This window comes from Sinocyclocheilus grahami, unplaced genomic scaffold (genome assembly GCF_001515645.1).
Source record: "Sinocyclocheilus grahami isolate Dianchi unplaced genomic scaffold, SAMN03320097.WGS_v1.1 scaffold526.1, whole genome shotgun sequence".
NCBI classification, from domain to species: Eukaryota; Metazoa; Chordata; class Actinopteri; order Cypriniformes; family Cyprinidae; genus Sinocyclocheilus; species Sinocyclocheilus grahami.
The window spans coordinates 217244-234393 of NW_015505705.1; the positions used below are offsets into that span (position 1 = coordinate 217244).

General features: G+C 36.2%; 2 protein-coding genes across 2 annotated transcripts; one reads left to right on the top strand and one right to left on the bottom strand.

The window, feature by feature from the left end:
- Positions 1–861: 861 nt before the first annotated feature.
- Positions 862–8372, bottom strand: LOC107555164 (arrestin-C-like). Its single transcript, XM_016237864.1, has 16 exons — positions 8299–8372; positions 6404–6429; positions 5617–5647; positions 5446–5506; positions 5316–5360; positions 4939–5132; positions 4625–4684; positions 4471–4547; positions 4235–4370; positions 4067–4151; positions 3598–3670; positions 3371–3508; positions 3048–3131; positions 2881–2904; positions 2746–2795; positions 862–1285 (listed from the first exon to the last, which is right to left on the bottom strand). The coding sequence occupies exons 2-16, from the start codon at positions 6412–6414 to the stop codon at positions 1281–1283; spliced, it is 1074 nt and encodes a 357-aa protein (XP_016093350.1). The 5' UTR covers positions 6415–6429; positions 8299–8372; the 3' UTR covers positions 862–1280.
- A 5253-nt stretch (positions 8373–13625) lies between these two features.
- On the top strand, positions 13626–17042 carry LOC107555167 (proto-oncogene DBL-like). The gene is made up of 5 exons (XM_016237866.1): positions 13626–14074; positions 15014–15133; positions 15816–15932; positions 16250–16399; positions 16883–17042. Exons 1-5 carry the CDS (start codon positions 14024–14026, stop codon positions 17036–17038), a joined length of 594 nt encoding a protein of 197 aa, XP_016093352.1. The 5' UTR covers positions 13626–14023; the 3' UTR covers positions 17039–17042.
- The last annotated feature ends 108 nt before the right edge of the window (positions 17043–17150 follow it).

A 17150-nucleotide genomic window follows, 5' to 3' on the forward strand; every position in this document is an offset into this window, starting at 1 on the left:
GATGACTCATGTTGAACACAGCACCTGAACAAAAACAGCAGCGATTTAAGCTGTGAGTGGATTCTAACTTAAACGCCTGTGATTGGCTGTTGGGTTCAAGAAATCAACAGATATGTCTGTGATTGGCTACATTGCTCAATGCTGCAAAATATGTTGAAATAGAAACTGATCTCCAGAGTGCAAACCATAAACTACTGGATAGTTTGTGAAATCTGCAATGCAATGCCATTATTACAGCATTAACTGAGGGTGCTATTGATTTCGTTTGAGCACCCTCGTAGAACCGGGCCTGACTGGACCGTTCAAAATACTGATGAGATGGATGTAATTAAAACCTAATTAAGGCAAGAGATCTGGGTTGTAATCTCCAGTCTCTAAACTACTGTAGTTGTAGATGCACAAACCTAACCTACTCTAGCTAGAATGTTATTTTTCTTCATGAAAAAGTGCTGTCATTTTTTTAAGTCATTAAGAGTAGATATTCATATAGTTCTCTGTGACTGCATTGGGAACTATTGGCCAGGGAAAAAAAGAGATATAGCTTATTTAACTTACAATGATCTTTTGTGACAACATGCCCCAGTAGCTGGGCTCTGATCAACAAATATTGTCTGAAAATCATCGAACAACAGCAATTTGTTGAAATTGCTTCAGTCATTTTGTCAGTTCTGTAAAGTTTAAACTATATTCATGTTTTATAAGTTATAGTAATTAATATAAAAACAATATCAATGAAGGTTTTAAAGGTATTTTATTTGGTTTTATGAGTCAAAAATTCCACACTTGACAAAACAAACATTACATAAAATCACATGAGTTGCTGTGATTTAAATGTGCCAGTTTAAATGACTCTAGACTCTAGACAAGACAAGTTAACACAAGCATACATAATGATATGATCAAACTCCATACATTGAAATGCATTGCTCAGACACACTTTGTAACCTATGGGTTAATTTATAGATAAGATGACGACCATTAGGGAGCACTTTCACAAAGAAGAGGCATGTCATTCCTGGACTGAGAACCTCAAGGCAACCATTCACCCCACACTTATGTATTCAAGTTGGATTAATGCTTTAAACTGTCAGTTTATTAACATCAGTATGACCTAGTGACTTTGCTAAGTGATATTGATGTGGTTTCTTTGCTGTGAGGTACTCCTGGCATTGTCTGAAATGCCGCCTTTGCTTAATGGGGAGCCGGAGTAAGGGTCTCACTGTGAAAGTGCTGAGGGAATAGAGGATAACATCTGTCCTCTGGAATCTGATACGGGGAATTCAGTCTGTTATTATCAGAGAGGGAGACACAAAGAAAGGGAGTGAGATAATTATGGCGATAAACATTGGTAAACAACAATTTGGACATCAGTTTCTTAAAGGGGTCATATGATGCGATTTCAATTTTTCCTTTCTCTTTGGAGTGTTACAAGCTGTTGTTGCATAAAGAAGATCTGTAAAGTTGCAAAGACTAAAGTCTAAAATCCAAAGAGATATTCTTTATAAAAGTTAAGAGTCAATCACGCCTACCTAAAATGGCTCATTCTAACACGCCCCCACATGTCTACGTCATGATGTGGGAAGATTTGCATAACGCCGCCCAAATGTTCACGCAAAGAAAGAAGGCGTAACTTTTATTCTCGTTGTAGTATTTGCTGCCGCCATATCGTGAAGACGCAGTGTTTCGTTGTGAAAGCGAAACTACTTTGTTTGGCCTTCCAAAAGAGGACGATATCTGCTTCGTCATGCCTAGAGCTGATCTGTGCTGGTCGCTGAGGGAATACATCAACTTCACGCTGTGGATCGCCAGTTCGGCTTTCACCGTGGACCAAGCGGAGCCCAGCCCGGGGTTGTTACATGTGGTTGCCGCAAGCCCTTCGGCCGCTCCTTCGTCGAATCCGCCGGCCGCGTCGTTCTCAAGCCCGCTGGCCGTTCCTCACTCAATCCCGCCGTGTGTGATGCTGTGTGTTTCATTGTGAAAGCGAAACTACTTTGTTTGGCCTTCCAAAAGAGGACACGACTAGAAATCAGTGGTTAAGTTGTATTTACAACACTGTTCCAGAACAGTTCAACCCAAATATTCAGATGTATGCAGCACATTTTATGGAGGACTGTTTCCTGATCCTGGAAGAGTAGACTACAATGCCAGCTGTTCTGACTCACAGACTGTAAGTAAGTTTTCATATTTAAAGAATTTTCCACTGATGATTCAAACGCGAGTTTTGAACAGTGTAGAGTAGTGCTTGTTGTTTGTCATTTCTCCGATCACAAATGCAGACATGGTTTTATGTTTACGCGGCACGATGCAATGCGTAAAAAGACAGTATAAATCATTATAATCCATAATAACGTCCCCACTGGATGCAACAAATGCCTCGTTTATAATGGGTTTTAATGTTTTTGTCTCGTCGCTCCAGCCGAACAGGGCATCATCACAGTATGGTAAGGGGCATAACATTTCCGTCACACGCTTGAGGTATTCGGCCAATCACAACACACTGGATAGCTGGATAGGATTCAGACCGATGAACTTTGTAAAAATCGATGCGTTTCAGAAAGGCGGGGCATCGAGGAGAAACAATAATGTACAGTTTGTGAAAAATAATGTGTTTTTTGAACCTTAAATCACATAAACACATTTCATTACACCAAATACACCAAATAATGTTCTTTTTAGCAACATCATATGACCCCTTTAAAAACTTGCCATGGATATAATGATGAGAAAAGAGGGTGCTTTTTTTACCTTTGGGTTTAGGGTGCATCAGGGTCAGAGGCAGCTCTACTGTCACATCACTGTATGGAGGAAACAAAAGGTTAGATAAAAGGCCATTTCTGATTTCCCATAATGCGTTTCAGCTGCATTTCATTTTTGATTTACCTTGCTGTCAAGCCTCCCAGCAGACTGAAAAAAGAGAGGAATAAATTTATAAATAAAACAGTACTAATAATTATAATAGTAATGATACTATATTTATAACTGTCATTTAGATATGAACAATCGTTTAGCACAAACTGGACGAATTTCTCAAAGAAAGAACTCCTTACCCTCCTCCTGATACCATGAGGTTAACCTTTATCTTGTAGGACACCAGGATTCCCAGCATCTCCTTATCCATACCACTCCTAATTCTGAAGGAAAGAGAGAAATGTAAATGAGTAATTAGCAAATGATAAAAAAACAGGTTTAATTGTTCATGCATTTATGTATGAACTCAGGTCAGATTAGAGGTGATAGATACTAAAGAGTTCACAGTACAGTTCTGAAGCAAATGTGTTGTAAAAACTTTATTAAAAGCAAGGTTACTTCATTCTGTGGGAGTTCTGTGAAACTCTTTATAAAAGTCCGTAAAGCTGAAACAAACGCTCACATAGTGGTTGAGGCCAAATTGGTGTCTTCGTCTTTAAGCCTGCCGTCCAGCGCAAGGCCACGTTTCTCCTTGTTGTTTGTCAGCAGAGGAGTGATTGGGAGGGTTTTATCAAAAGTTGCATTTCCTTCTACAGTTTCCCTGCAGAGAGCATTTGAATCACATAGTTTAGAGATCTTAAGACAGATCACTGAAGAGATCTTCACTATGACTGGCATACAAGCACTCACCCAAACTCTTCACACAGCACATTCTTGGTGTATTTGTCGGCTGAATAGAGAACGACGTCTGTGGTTTGGTCAACTATGAGGATAATGGATGCAACATCAGTTCATTTAAATGTACAGTTATATTTATTAAACTGCCTGCTGGAATACTCCATTCTGATTGGTCAATGACGGCATTCTGCGGCTAAATTTTTTCTATAAATTATAATGACTACTAAAATGTATAATTATCTGTGTTCCCTGGCACCTGATTTCCCACATAAATCTACTAATTTTATTTTTTATTTTACCACTCCATGATCTCATTCTTTTCACATTTTTAATAACTTAAATCATTCCATGTCCATTTATTGACTTATTTGGAAGTAGTCATGTAATTAGTTGTATAATAATCAGTCATCCAGTTAGCAATAAGCTACATTATTTGTTATATACACAACTTGTGAATTATTTGAAATTTCTTTTATCTCACCTGCAACCTTGATTTTTTTCACAACTTTGTTGGTCTCGTTCTTGATCTTAATGGTGACGGGGATGGGATCACCATGGTAGTAGATCTGTCATCAAGAGGAAAAAGACACATGAGTTTCTTCTTGATATGGTAAATATCAAAGCCTGCAGTACATCAGAGGTTACATACTTCCTTGTCCAGAGAGGCTTCCAGAAAAACAGGCTTATCAGACATCATAAAGCTCTTGCAGAGCTCAGCTTTCTGTCCAGATCCTGTGTTATCAGGAGCAAACTGGATTTTACGAATGATAAGACGGCAGGTGTCCCTTGTAGAGGGAGAGGACAGAAAAATGGTTAGTAAAGTTCAGTGAATTAACAGTGTTTTAACATGGATTGAATGTGCAAAATCACCAACAACAAGCTCACTTCTTGTCGATCTTCTCATCGGGGTCATCAGCTGATTTGGCCAAGTAGGCCTTGACCTCAAAGTCAACACCGCAAGCCTGCAAGAAGAACAAAGCCATGAGCAAGTCCATTCAATGCATTTCTATTTGTATCTCATTCAGTCTTTGCATCTCACCTTTCCTTTGTCATCTGGGCCAGGCTGAAGTGTAACAGAGCAGGGGAGGTTGATAGGAATCTGAAAGACAGTTAATTTCAATTTAAGTCCTTTTAGTTCTATGCAGATTACTCTGTGACAGATAAAAAATAATAAGTAACATATAAATTGTACCGGTATAATAAAAAGTAACAAACAATTAAAAAGTGGCAAAAAATAGGGTGTTGAAGGGGTGTGTTAAAAAATATCAGTCCTAATCATTGCCTGTGTATTTTTAGCGTCTGATTCACAGTGTAAAATAAATATTCTGTTGCTGGTACTTGCAGATGCCTTACATTAAAAGTGAAGGCATGACCCTGCTCTCCAGCTTTCTTTAGAAGAGTGTCATGCATCTCTGTCAGGGTGGGTTTGTGGCCACCATCAGGATATAGCTGTATGTGCTGAATCCAGATGTCTTTTCTGAAGGAAAGCCCAATCACATCCAGGTCTTCACGACCATAGCGGAAAGCACAGGCCAGCTGAATCCAAACTGCATGAGGCAAGACACTGGTCAAACATTTTTTTTTTTTACATGAATCCAACTGAATCCAGCTGTATCTTTTAATCACAGGCTTTTTTTGTAAAATGATTAAATAAATAAATAAATTTCTTTATGTACTTTTATCAATAAATATTGTTCTGTTTTATTAAGACACATAAATACCGACAGTACCTTTTCTGTCTCCAAGATCTGCAGGGTCGATTTTCAGTACACCCTCTGTTTAAAATAAGAAACAATTCAAATGTAGTTGTTGGATATTCTGTTGTCTGTGTTTCAATAATAAACGCAGACAGTTTCTCACCAACAGGGTCAACTGAGTCAACATGGTCAACATAGTCTCTCTTCCCCAGGTAGAGAGTGAGCTGAAACACAAACAGTGCATTACACACGTTTTGTCAGATAATGTAATATGAAAATTCAAGATGCATCTGCATATTGAGGAACTGACAAAACAGAAAGAGTTCAGTCATACCTGGCCATTTCCACTGGTCTTTTTGAAAACTCTTTTTGAACACACACACACACACACACACACACACACACACACACACACACAAATAATAATAATAATAAATAAAAGAAAAATGGGAAAAAGAAACAGAAAGAAAGAGTTTTTGGAATATGGTTTGTGGTGTAGTGAATACTGATAAAACAAGATAAAGAATTTAGTTTGTGTTACGAAAGGATGGCGTGAGCGGGGGTCACTTGTCCTGTTAGGCCTACACCTCGGAATTAACCTCTTCAGCCACCTCTATCTGAGCAACGTACTTGCATTTGCAGGTTTGACCTTCTTATCCTGAGCATTTATCAAGCTGTTAAAGCTTAGTATTTAAAGACACTTTAAAGCCAAGTCCTGGACTACCCTGTGCTAATCCAGGCTCCATGAATGGAGGCAGCTTGTGTTTACTCTAAAGGGGAGGCCTGGTAATTGATTGTGACTGCCAGCTTTTGACACGTTTATTCTGGACTCCAGTGAAGATTCCCACTTGATGAACTATTCTAAACTTACAACAACATCCTCACAGACACATGTAATGGTTTTTCAGTATGTGCTGCTTCCTATTCTATCCTGTCCTATCCTACCATACTTAGATATGCTATATTAATATATTTATTAATTTATGATCTCTCAAATGATTCAAAATATTAACAATGCTTGCAGTTTGCCCTAAGTTTAGAAAAAACAATTTGGCAGCTGTTTTCAGTATGAGAGGAGTATACATTTTCAAAGGTGAGAGCAAAAAGGAAAGAAAACTTACTTGTCTGCCATCGTACAAGGATTTTCCTGAAATAAATGAAAAAGAGAATATTATGAACAGTACAAAATTCAGATGTTATTAAAAACAACAGGCCTGTTGTCAAGGTGACAAGACTGTGAGTGTGTGTCAGTGTTATTATAGTTAACACTGAAAGCATAAAAACTTCTGCTATTTGATATTAAATAAACTTTAACAGAAATTAAATATATAACAAATTTTTACTTATTTTATTTCAGCTAGTTGCCAAGGCAACACTTCTCACTTTCTCATTTGTAAACAACAACAACAACAACAAAATAACAAAAACTTTAACTAAAATGAAAAAGAAAACAGAAAATATCAATATTAATAAATACAAATAAAATCTATAATAGCACCTCAGTGATACTAAAATCACATTGTGTGCATCTGTCCCTACTCTTTTTGTCCCTACACTATGTGTGTATAAAAAGCCATGATGTGTTTTTGTGTGTGTGAATGTAGTGATAATCTCATCCATCGTGATTACAGCATCACTCTTATTTTTCTCAAAGATAAATCTAAGATAAGCCTGTACGGCATTGCTCATCCAGGGAACTCGGATGCTTTGCCGTAAACCTCTCTAAATGTGCAAAGTTAACTAGGCTTTCAGGTAATTTTTACATGCAAATCACACAGAATATATTCAGACAAAAACATAAAAATAAATCAGAACTGTTGTGTGCACAATTTACATTTCAAAAAGGATCAAAATAAAAAAGAGGCACTAAGAGGTTGTCAATTACTTTGTGCATCTTATATAGGCTTTTATAAACACATTAAGCAGGAAAATAACCATGTGGAAACCTGTCAAAAGGTTTAGAGAATTTTTCCCCTTTTGTTTAGTTTCTCAAGACTCTTTTCACTTTAATCTAATGTGATTCTTTAAACTGTAAAGCACATGTTCAGATACACAGCATGAGGTTGTTAACACACTGCTGCTCATCCCTGTCCAAAATCTATTTTGCTAAATTGAGCGGCTCTTCACTGGAAGATAATCTGAATGCAATCAAATATTGGTTGCACATGTAGGCTAAATGATTATTCACTGGGCCCTGACGATAATCCAGGAAAGATGTAGGCCTAATTGTAATGAATGAAGTCAACACTGTAAAAAAAAATCCGTAAAATTTACGGTAAAAAAACGGCAGCTGTGGTTACCGGAATTTTACCGTAAAAAATACGGTAGCGACGTTTTAGGTTTTACGGTTTGAACTTAAATTTACAGTCAAATACCGTAATTTCATTAACTGATATAATGTTAATATACCAACCTATTGAAGCACTGACATCTGTTTTGTACCTTTGTAATACACTGATAACCACCTAATGCAGGTGGTGATGAGAAAGTCACATGATGAACAAAGGCCCATCACAAGTAGCTTCTTGATAATAACATATATAGAAGGTGCGCCGTGTCATTCACACAAACACCAAACACCATCATGGTAACACACATGAAACTGAAATAATGCAATAAACATTAATTTAACAACATTAGGTGTAACAGTCAACCCTAATATGCAAAACTGATAAGAAAAAACTAAGAAGAAACAGTTATTTCAACAAAAAAACATCAAATTTGAAATGTAACGCAGGGAATTCTGGGAATGTCAATTTACGGTTATTCACTGTAAATTTTACGGCCTATTTCACTTCCAAAAACGGTATAATACCGTAAAATTAATGTCAAATACATGTAATGTGCAATACAGTATTTCACCGTATATAGTAGGGGAATTTACCGTTAACCATTTAACAGGTTTTTACTGTAGCATTTTTACAGTCTTTTACCGTTAAATTCACGGTCATTTTTTACAGTGAATACAATACTGTATTGAATACTGTATTGTTACTGAGCCAATGCAAGTTCTTACCTTCCTCTCTCTAGTAATCCGCAGCCTGTCAGGTGAAGTCAGAGAGTGCAGATGACAGTCAGAGGAGCAGGGTTTTATACTCTGGCCTTTGCTCTTCTGGCTTGGGCTGCTCTGTTGTAGAAGCTGCTGTCTTTCTGTCAATCCAATTAAACACTTAACCAGCTATCTGGGGCTACAACATGTTTAATTTAGTTTTAAATAAAAATTGGGAATTAAACCAAAGATATACAGGGAAATTGAAATGGTTTAGTGTAAAATGTATGACGTTTCTATCCCTGGAAAATTAACATGTTATAATGACAGAGTAATGTCTTGGAACAAGATTATATATCTCAATGTAGTCCAGTTTAGAATTTAATTGACTTGAATTGAACCAATAAGTCCTGTTTTTTTTTTTACTTGACACAAATGTATTTTAGGTTCTAAATCAAAATTATTTGTCATACCGCTTGTTACAAAAAATGATAAGCTCATTCCATATTTTAAAGAAGGTACAGTGTGATACATTGAAGTGTTGAACAATTTAACAGAAGTGAATGACGCATATAAATACATTTTGGTAAAATGCATATATATTTTTAATATAACATAACAATAAAAATCTAATTAATTAAATTTTTATATTCAATATACTGCAATTAGTCTTTACAGTCTAAATTTTACAGTCTATTTTGTGTGGAATAAAAATCAGAATAATAAATGTCAGCAGAATAATTATGTCAGCAAACTGTTAAATTCATGTGTCTGTGTTAATCAGTTAAATAATAAACAACAGTAATAAATGAGGTGAGAACCTCAAATTTGATCCTGTTGATCTTGCATTCCATCATTACCTAACCGAGCCACTTAAAATGCTAATCTTTTTCTTTAACATACCCTCAGAAAACGTAAATAAATATTACTCAAATATCCCAACACAAAGTGAAATGGCTGGTCTGCAGTTGGAATGTGAGCAGGACACTTCAACTTCAAAACAACCGTGAGTGATGTCATGGCTAAACATAGACCATTCACCCTGTACAGCACCTTAATATAGCACTGTACATATTGTTTGTGCACAACTGTAGTTATAAAACAGTGTGTATATATTGTAGGATTTCCATTATTAATCATTTATTTGTTCTTTTTCTCACATACAAGATTGTACCTTAATGTACACTTCATTAAGGAAACCCAAAAAGAACGATAACGTTGGGATAAAGTGGGAGTCTCGCTGCACCAGATGGCCAACAGGTTTGGAAACCCAGTGACCCCTGAGCACTTTTCTCAAGACTTTGACTTATATGAAAGGTTTTTGTGTTGAGTGTTGGTCATTAAATTGTTTTATTTATTGTTTTAATTATAAAAACACTTGCTTTTAATTATACACTTATAGTTTTTATTTTTAATTATAGTTATTTTATTATTATTTAACATATACCCCTAAAGACAAATATGTAACCAAAAGATACAAAAACGTTTACAGTTATTGACAGTTAAATACTGAAAATTGATTGTTGTTTAATCAAATTGAGTTGTTAATTTCTAAAGTTTATTCATATGCCAATTATTTATTTATTAATGTATTTTTTAACATACCTGTGGCAAAATGAGTAGCGAATAGTTAATGGCAAATGTAATTACATCCCCACATATTAAAGGTGCTTCCTTGCACAACTGGTGTACGTGAGCATGTTATGAAATCCCCTTTTGCCCAGCACAGGTAAATCTCTTAGCGTCAGTCAGTGTTCACTGAGATGGCCTTTACTTCCATCTGTTTCCTCCATTGACTGGCAGTTCAATGACATCATGTTTATCTAAAGGCTCTCCACCAATCCCAGGAGATCAAGTACTCAGGTGGCGTGTGTCTCACTGGTGCAAGAATTGGCACCCTAAGGATATTTCTTGAGAGTAATCCACTTATTGCTAAGAATTCACTTTAATAGCTACAGTCGAGTCAAAACATTACATTAAGAACATATGTCTTTATTTTTAGGACATAATAAATGCAGAACGAATGATCAAAGCATTCTCTAAAAAGTGTGAGACATTAATTGATTTAATTAAAGTGAGTTAAAGCTGTTACACAAACCTTTCTGTAATTATTGATGTAACTGAAGAAAAAAATCAACACAAAATTACACATTTAAGATAATTAATTACATAAGATACGTTGTGGAGGTTGATAATAACAAGTAATTTGGAAAATAGTAAAAAATAAAATAAAATAAGTCAGTAAGACCTTAGTCTTTCACTTCTAATATCTGAAGTCCATTTTTAGTTCAAAGTGTGAAGACTTAGGATTAAATCCAAAGGTAATTACAGAAGACCTCATGTGCGTCTGTAATTACACTTAAGGGAGGGAGTGGGCGGGCTTGTTGAGAAAGGAGGTAAAGCCAAGGTAACAAAGAGTCAAAGACTGTAGTGCACATATAAACACAGAATTACTTATTTCTAAACAACTCCTAAATGAATATTCACCTAAAATATTTTAGAATTATTCAGAAAAAGAAGTGAAGTCATATTTCACTTCTTGTATCCATCATATACAGGACTGTTAAAACTAAAATTTTCTGACTCAACCAGCAACAGACACTTATAATGTAGCAAGAATTATGTAGCAGATTTGTTTTTGAAACATTTTTGAACTTTGAGTAATTTATGATCCAAAACAATGTTAATGAATGACTTGGTTAAAATAAGTCTACCTCACATCTCCTAAATATATGCAAAGTTAGACATCCTCCCTAGATGGCATCTGAATCATCAGCATTCACATTAGCCCAACTTCCATATAAAAGTAATTTTTGTCTGGTTTGACTGGACTGATTGACTTCCAGTTTGGTTCTGGTGCTGTGGACCCATAGCTGGCACAGATTGCTTCAGAGTTTAATCTTTCTTAATCTGTCTACACTCCAACTTGGTCCGTAATGAGATTGTGTCTACTGAGTGCACAGGATGGATTCTCTCTTTATTAGAATGTGCTTGCAGTCCTCTGTGACAAAACCAATGTCACTCAAATGAAGTAAAGACCTATGAACTCTGGCCTGACCTTTTGTAAATGCCCAAGGATTCCAAAGATCTAGACGGTGCTGAGAACCTTCCTGGCATGTACTCAGGCTTCCACTTTGATTAAGCATTTTAATCTTTGTTCTGGACGTTCAGAGCGAGAGTGACCAAACAGTTTTCAAATATTTAGTCTTTTCTGCATTATTGCTTATTTAAGTCTACTTGAAAATGCACCGATTGCCACTTGAACTATGTTAGACCTTGACTAAAACATTATTTTGCTTGGAATTGTAAAAATGTTATCAGTGTCCTTCATTAAGAAAATAAATAATGCCTAAAGGATGGATTAGAGAAGTGCTAGTGTCCCTTACAGGCCTCTACCTGTAATGTGCATCATTACGTTGAAAAATTGTGTGGTTTGCAAATGACAAGTAAAATGGGTCAGATTTAGTATTTGTGTTACTATGAGTGGAAAACCAGGTGCTCATTAGTTCTCATGATCACAAGGCTTGGAGAACATTTTAATTCACATGTTCTATTCATAACTTCTATGCATGCTTAAAAATCCTAATCACAGTGGCTGGTGATAAAAGCTTTGGAAAATGCCAGGAACGTGTTGAGCACCATCCAGATCTTTGGTCAAAGTTCACGGGCCTGTCTTTAATTTGAGTAACTGCCAGCACTTTCAATCTTTTAATGTAAGTGTAGTGTAGTTACATTGTTATGAACCTCATCAGAGACATTCATATTTCTCACTCTGATTGCTGTGCTGATCATCCATAATCAGCCTTAAACTTAGGTCATCATCATTTCCCTAATAGTGGTTACATGTAATCAATAGCAATATATGCTATGCCTGGCTATACACTCTCAGAAAAGAAGGTACAAAAGCTATCACTGGGGTGAAACACTTTTAAAAAGTACACATTTGCACATTTTAGTACCATTTTTTAAATGTATTTCCCCTGAGAGTGTGTGTATGTATGTGTGTGTGTGTGTGTGTGTGTGTGTGTGTGTGTTTGTTTGTGTGTAAAGCTATTTACATCTTTTCTCATGCCTCATGCAATTAAGAAACAATGAAAAAGTAAAAAAGAAAATGTAAATGTTGTTTTTATTATGTTTTACATAATTTATAACTTTAAATCTATATGGATATGCTATGTTTTACCTAGTCATGTAGCTTCAGTCATATTAAATGTCATTTTAACCAAATAATATAAAGTCAACAAAAATGTTTTTCATAAAATTATATATTTTTTTCATAAATTATATTGTCATTATACATTTAGATGAATATGTATTTTATATATATTATGTAATTTATTACAAATTTAAAAGAACTATATCTATGTGTGTTTGTGTGTGTACAGGGGCATCATGCACTCATTATTTTTGAGGGGGTAGGAGTTGGGTGGGAGGGGGGTAGGGGGGTAGAGGGAACACTTATCTTTTAATTTTTTCCTTTTTATTCAAAACATTCCCAAACGCATTAACTTAATTATCATGAAATGTCTTGATTCTCACCTTTATAGATTATATTGATCTATATTGGGCGATGGTCAAAGTAATCTAATAGTGTAATATATTAACAATGCTTTGCATAAAAACCTGTCTGTTTACTAACAGATATGGGTGTCATGCCATAACATATTTTTAATACGCCTGAGTTTATACATAATGTGAATTTAACATCGAAAGTTAATGTGAATAAAAACATTGCAAGTTAGGCTACTAATCATAACACTTTCATTGTACAGAAAGAGAGCAAAGAACATTTACATTATTAAAGAACATTTTCACTAACAGTCTCGTTCAAGCACTCTCAAAAACTCCCATTAAAATCACTGAAGCTGTTTACACTATGAAATTAATATCTTACAGATTCGTACACACATTTGCACTTTGTTTTTTCTGACGAGAATTCGCCAGAAAGAGCTATTCAGTCAGCTAGAGAGTGAAGAAAACACCGGCATTTGAGCGATGACTCATCTGAACACCTCTGATTGGTCATTGCATTCATAAGCTCAACAGCATCTTGTGTGATTGGTTAATGCGCAGTGCTGCACAAACGCGTCTGTCTATGGCTCAGCGCCAGCCAGAGAATGCAGATTTGAATTTAGCAGCTGATGATGTGACGCGCTGAACGTTCTAATCACGCAGGTGTGATTCTATTAAAAATAGCAAATATTAATCGGCAATTTTTTGTCTTTTGGAAGCTGCATTCAAAATCCACTTGGCTCAAAAATCTAAGAGGGCACGTGCCCCCTCACTTTGAATGGACATGACGCCTTTGTGTGTGTGTGTGTGTGTGTGTATATATATATATATGATGCGAGTGAGGTGATGTAGCGCGACGTGGTGTGTAGGGCCGTTTACTGCCCGAGTGTGTATCGACCTCTGTCCATGGTGCTGGATTTTATAATTCGTGTCCTCCCTACAATGTAACGCTTGCAGTTTAATCCAATCAGGTCTGATTCGAGCAAATTGCACAAAACTGTGGTTTCGTACATACATTTTGTTCTGCGTTAGAGTGCCATGTAATTATAGGTGTGACAGTAATGAGCAGATAAGTGCGGTCAAGGTGTCGTCGGGACTCGGCACTGCAGCATCCGCTCTGCGGCTGCTCGCTGCTGCTGCTGCCGCTGCTCACAGTCCCGCAGACAAAGTCAGAGAGGGAGGGAAGTTGTGAGGCCAAGAAGTGGGTCTACATCCCCACGAAAAGGGCAAATTAGAAACAATGGCGGATGCTAATCCACTCAGGGGACTGCCCCGGATCCAGAGGGCTGCGGTAAGATGGATTCTTCTCTGTTTTGGACCGGGTTTATGCTGCAGAACTGACAAATGCTACTGCGGACGCTGGGCGGGAGTCTAGTTTGCTTTTGATTAATGAGAAACTATAAACAAGACTATAAACGCACGCGTTTGTAATAATAACTATTAGTTAGGACAGGGATAATTATTGCAGTCAGCAGTGTTGCATTTTACATTTGATTACAGGCATGTGCAATGATCGGTTTTTGAAACACCTGACCACTTCGTGTGTAACTCCGTGGATGGATTATGACTAACGCAATAATAATATACTTTATACTTCTTTTGGCTGTGCATCTGTGTTTTATTGCTAGTCATTACACATATGCACCATAAGGGTGTATTTTAACCCCTGATGATGAAGTAAACTGCAGGACTACTGATTATGGCAGCCAAAGTGAGTGTCTCTGACGAGGTTTACTGATCATAAGTCAATCAAAAAGGGAGAAGACAGACAGCTTACACTGACTTGTCAGCATTAGCAGTTAGAGTCAGTCTTGGATTTCCATGGACATTGATTGTCTTTAAGGGTCTGAAAAAGTGCATAGTAGTTGCTAGTTAGATTGAATTTCCTGCTTGAATCAGCAGGAAAGGTGTTACAAGAGGTGTTAGCTTCACATTTTAGTATTTTAAAGGCTAAAAACACATTTGAAATATAATTCGAGTTCTCCCCTTGTCTTTTAATCTGTTAGCTTAATTATAATTTAAATATGCGCATTTATGGAAATAGGTGGGTGTCTGACCTAGATTTCTACATCTGTGAACACATTAGAAGTGGGAGGGTGATAAACAAGCAGCCACCCACAATTTATGATTAAATTGTCATTATATTATTACTCTTTAAATCATCCTGAATTATGCGATTGGATATGAGTTGAATGTGTCCATGTACTGAAATATCATATCTCATCTTCAGATGTCATTCCCTGGACATTTGCACTTAGTTCTAGTGCTGAGACCCAAAACCCACCTGCAGACCACTGGAACAGACCTCGGTTTCCGCTTCAGTCAGGACGACTTTGCACTCAAGATGCCGGTAAGAGCTGATGAGATTCCACTGTGGTACAAAAACAATAGGTTCTTTATGATATAGTCATTAGATGCATATACGTGAACAAACATCAAATTGTATAATATTGAGTCATTTATTTTAATACCCACTGATTATATGAGGCAAAATGTGATATTTTATATCTATTTCTTTCAATATTTATTTATCGATAACAAGGAATTCATTAAAGGAATAGTTCACCCAAAAATGAAACTTTGCTGACAATTTACACGCCTTCAGGCCATCCAAGATGGAAATGAGTTTGATTCTTAATTGGAAGAGATTTGAAGGATTTTATCATTTTCATCACTTGCTCATCATTGGATCCTCTGCAGTAAGTGGGTGCTGTCAGAATGAGAGTCCAAACAGCTGATAAAAAAAAAATGGATGGAACAATGGATTTTGGCCAGAAGCGACAGTTTAAGGTTAAACGCCTTGGTGAATTTATTTCTTGCAAACATGCAGTTTTTCACTTCACAAGACATTAATTGATGGACTGGTCTGTATGGTCTGAGTGTGAGTAAATTTTCAGCACTATTCCTTTAAAAGGACATTTCACATTTACAAAGTTAGTATGCTAAACGAATGAGCTCTTAATCTTATTGAACTTAATTTTATTAAATAGACTGTGCTTAATTAATTCCCTGCTTCTTTTCGCCTTATTCAGATGGTAATGCTGAGCTCCCTGACAGACCTGCTTCGCTTCATTGATGAAAATCAACTGAGCACTGAGTTTGGTGGTACGCTGGAGGAATGCCATAGTGACTGGATAGTTCTGCAAACGGTAAGCATTCTCGTACACACTGTAGCGGCACATTAATTTCATTCAGGGAAACAACAAGACATTTATACTGTAACAAAAAAAGGCATTATATGCTTCACAAAATGAAATTAAATCACAAAATCACATTGTATGCTTCACTATTTAATAAGATAAGAGAAACAAATCAGTTACTGAATTATATCTGTTTACTTCGTATTCATTAATTGTGATATGCAAATCTAATTTCATACAAATCTGATTTTAGATAAGCATGCTTTGACCTACAACTGCAGTAAATGCTGAGTAATGCATATTTTTGTCTGTGCTGCCCCCTCCAGGCCATAGAGAGTTTTGCAGTGACTGTGAAGGGGATTGCTCAGTTACTGCAGACATTCGGCACAGAGCTGTCTGAGATGGAGCTACCTGATGAAGCCAGTGGCATAGAGTACCTACTCAGATCACACACTGAGAAATACAGGCAGATGAAGGTGTGGTGATGATTCTGTAGTTGTGTATGTATTATGCACATAAACAGTGGGGGCTGACATTTTTTCTAATTTAATATAATTTTATCTAATGCATTACATTATCAGCATAGCTTTTTTAATAGGAAAAACAATATAAAATGTTATGGCATAATGTTGTCATAATTTATATGGCATAATGCATTTTTTAATCTTAAAATGTATTCCCAGGTTTAAATTAGATTTTGAATCCCATACTTTCATTGTGGTCTCAGAATTTTGGGAAATCTATTAAATATAAAACACAATGACTGGTAGGATGATTTTCACAACAAATTTGATATTTCACCACTAATGTGCCAATACAGGACAACTAAAATAATATAAAAGCATCCCAAGTTGTTCACACATAAAAAAGGCTGTAATACTGTAAAGCATGCATGAATGCTTATATATAAAAATTTAAGAGAAATTTGAATTAGACACATGGTTTGAAAACTATTATAGGATGACATTAGGTCAGTTATGAGAGAAGGATGCCAGCTTCTCTCAAACCTCGAGGCCTCAAAAGCTGTGGAAGGTGCTGCAGCAGAAGACAGAGACATCAGCCAAGACAAAGAAAGAGTGCAGAGGTATGTAGGCTATTACTCAGCAGCAGAATAAGCACAGTAAATAATTGTCATCAGCTTTTTCGAGTAGCTGAATAACTCTCTAAGGAGTATTTATGTGATTCAGGTATTCAAAATCATGCTGTATTTATTCCCCCTTTTATATT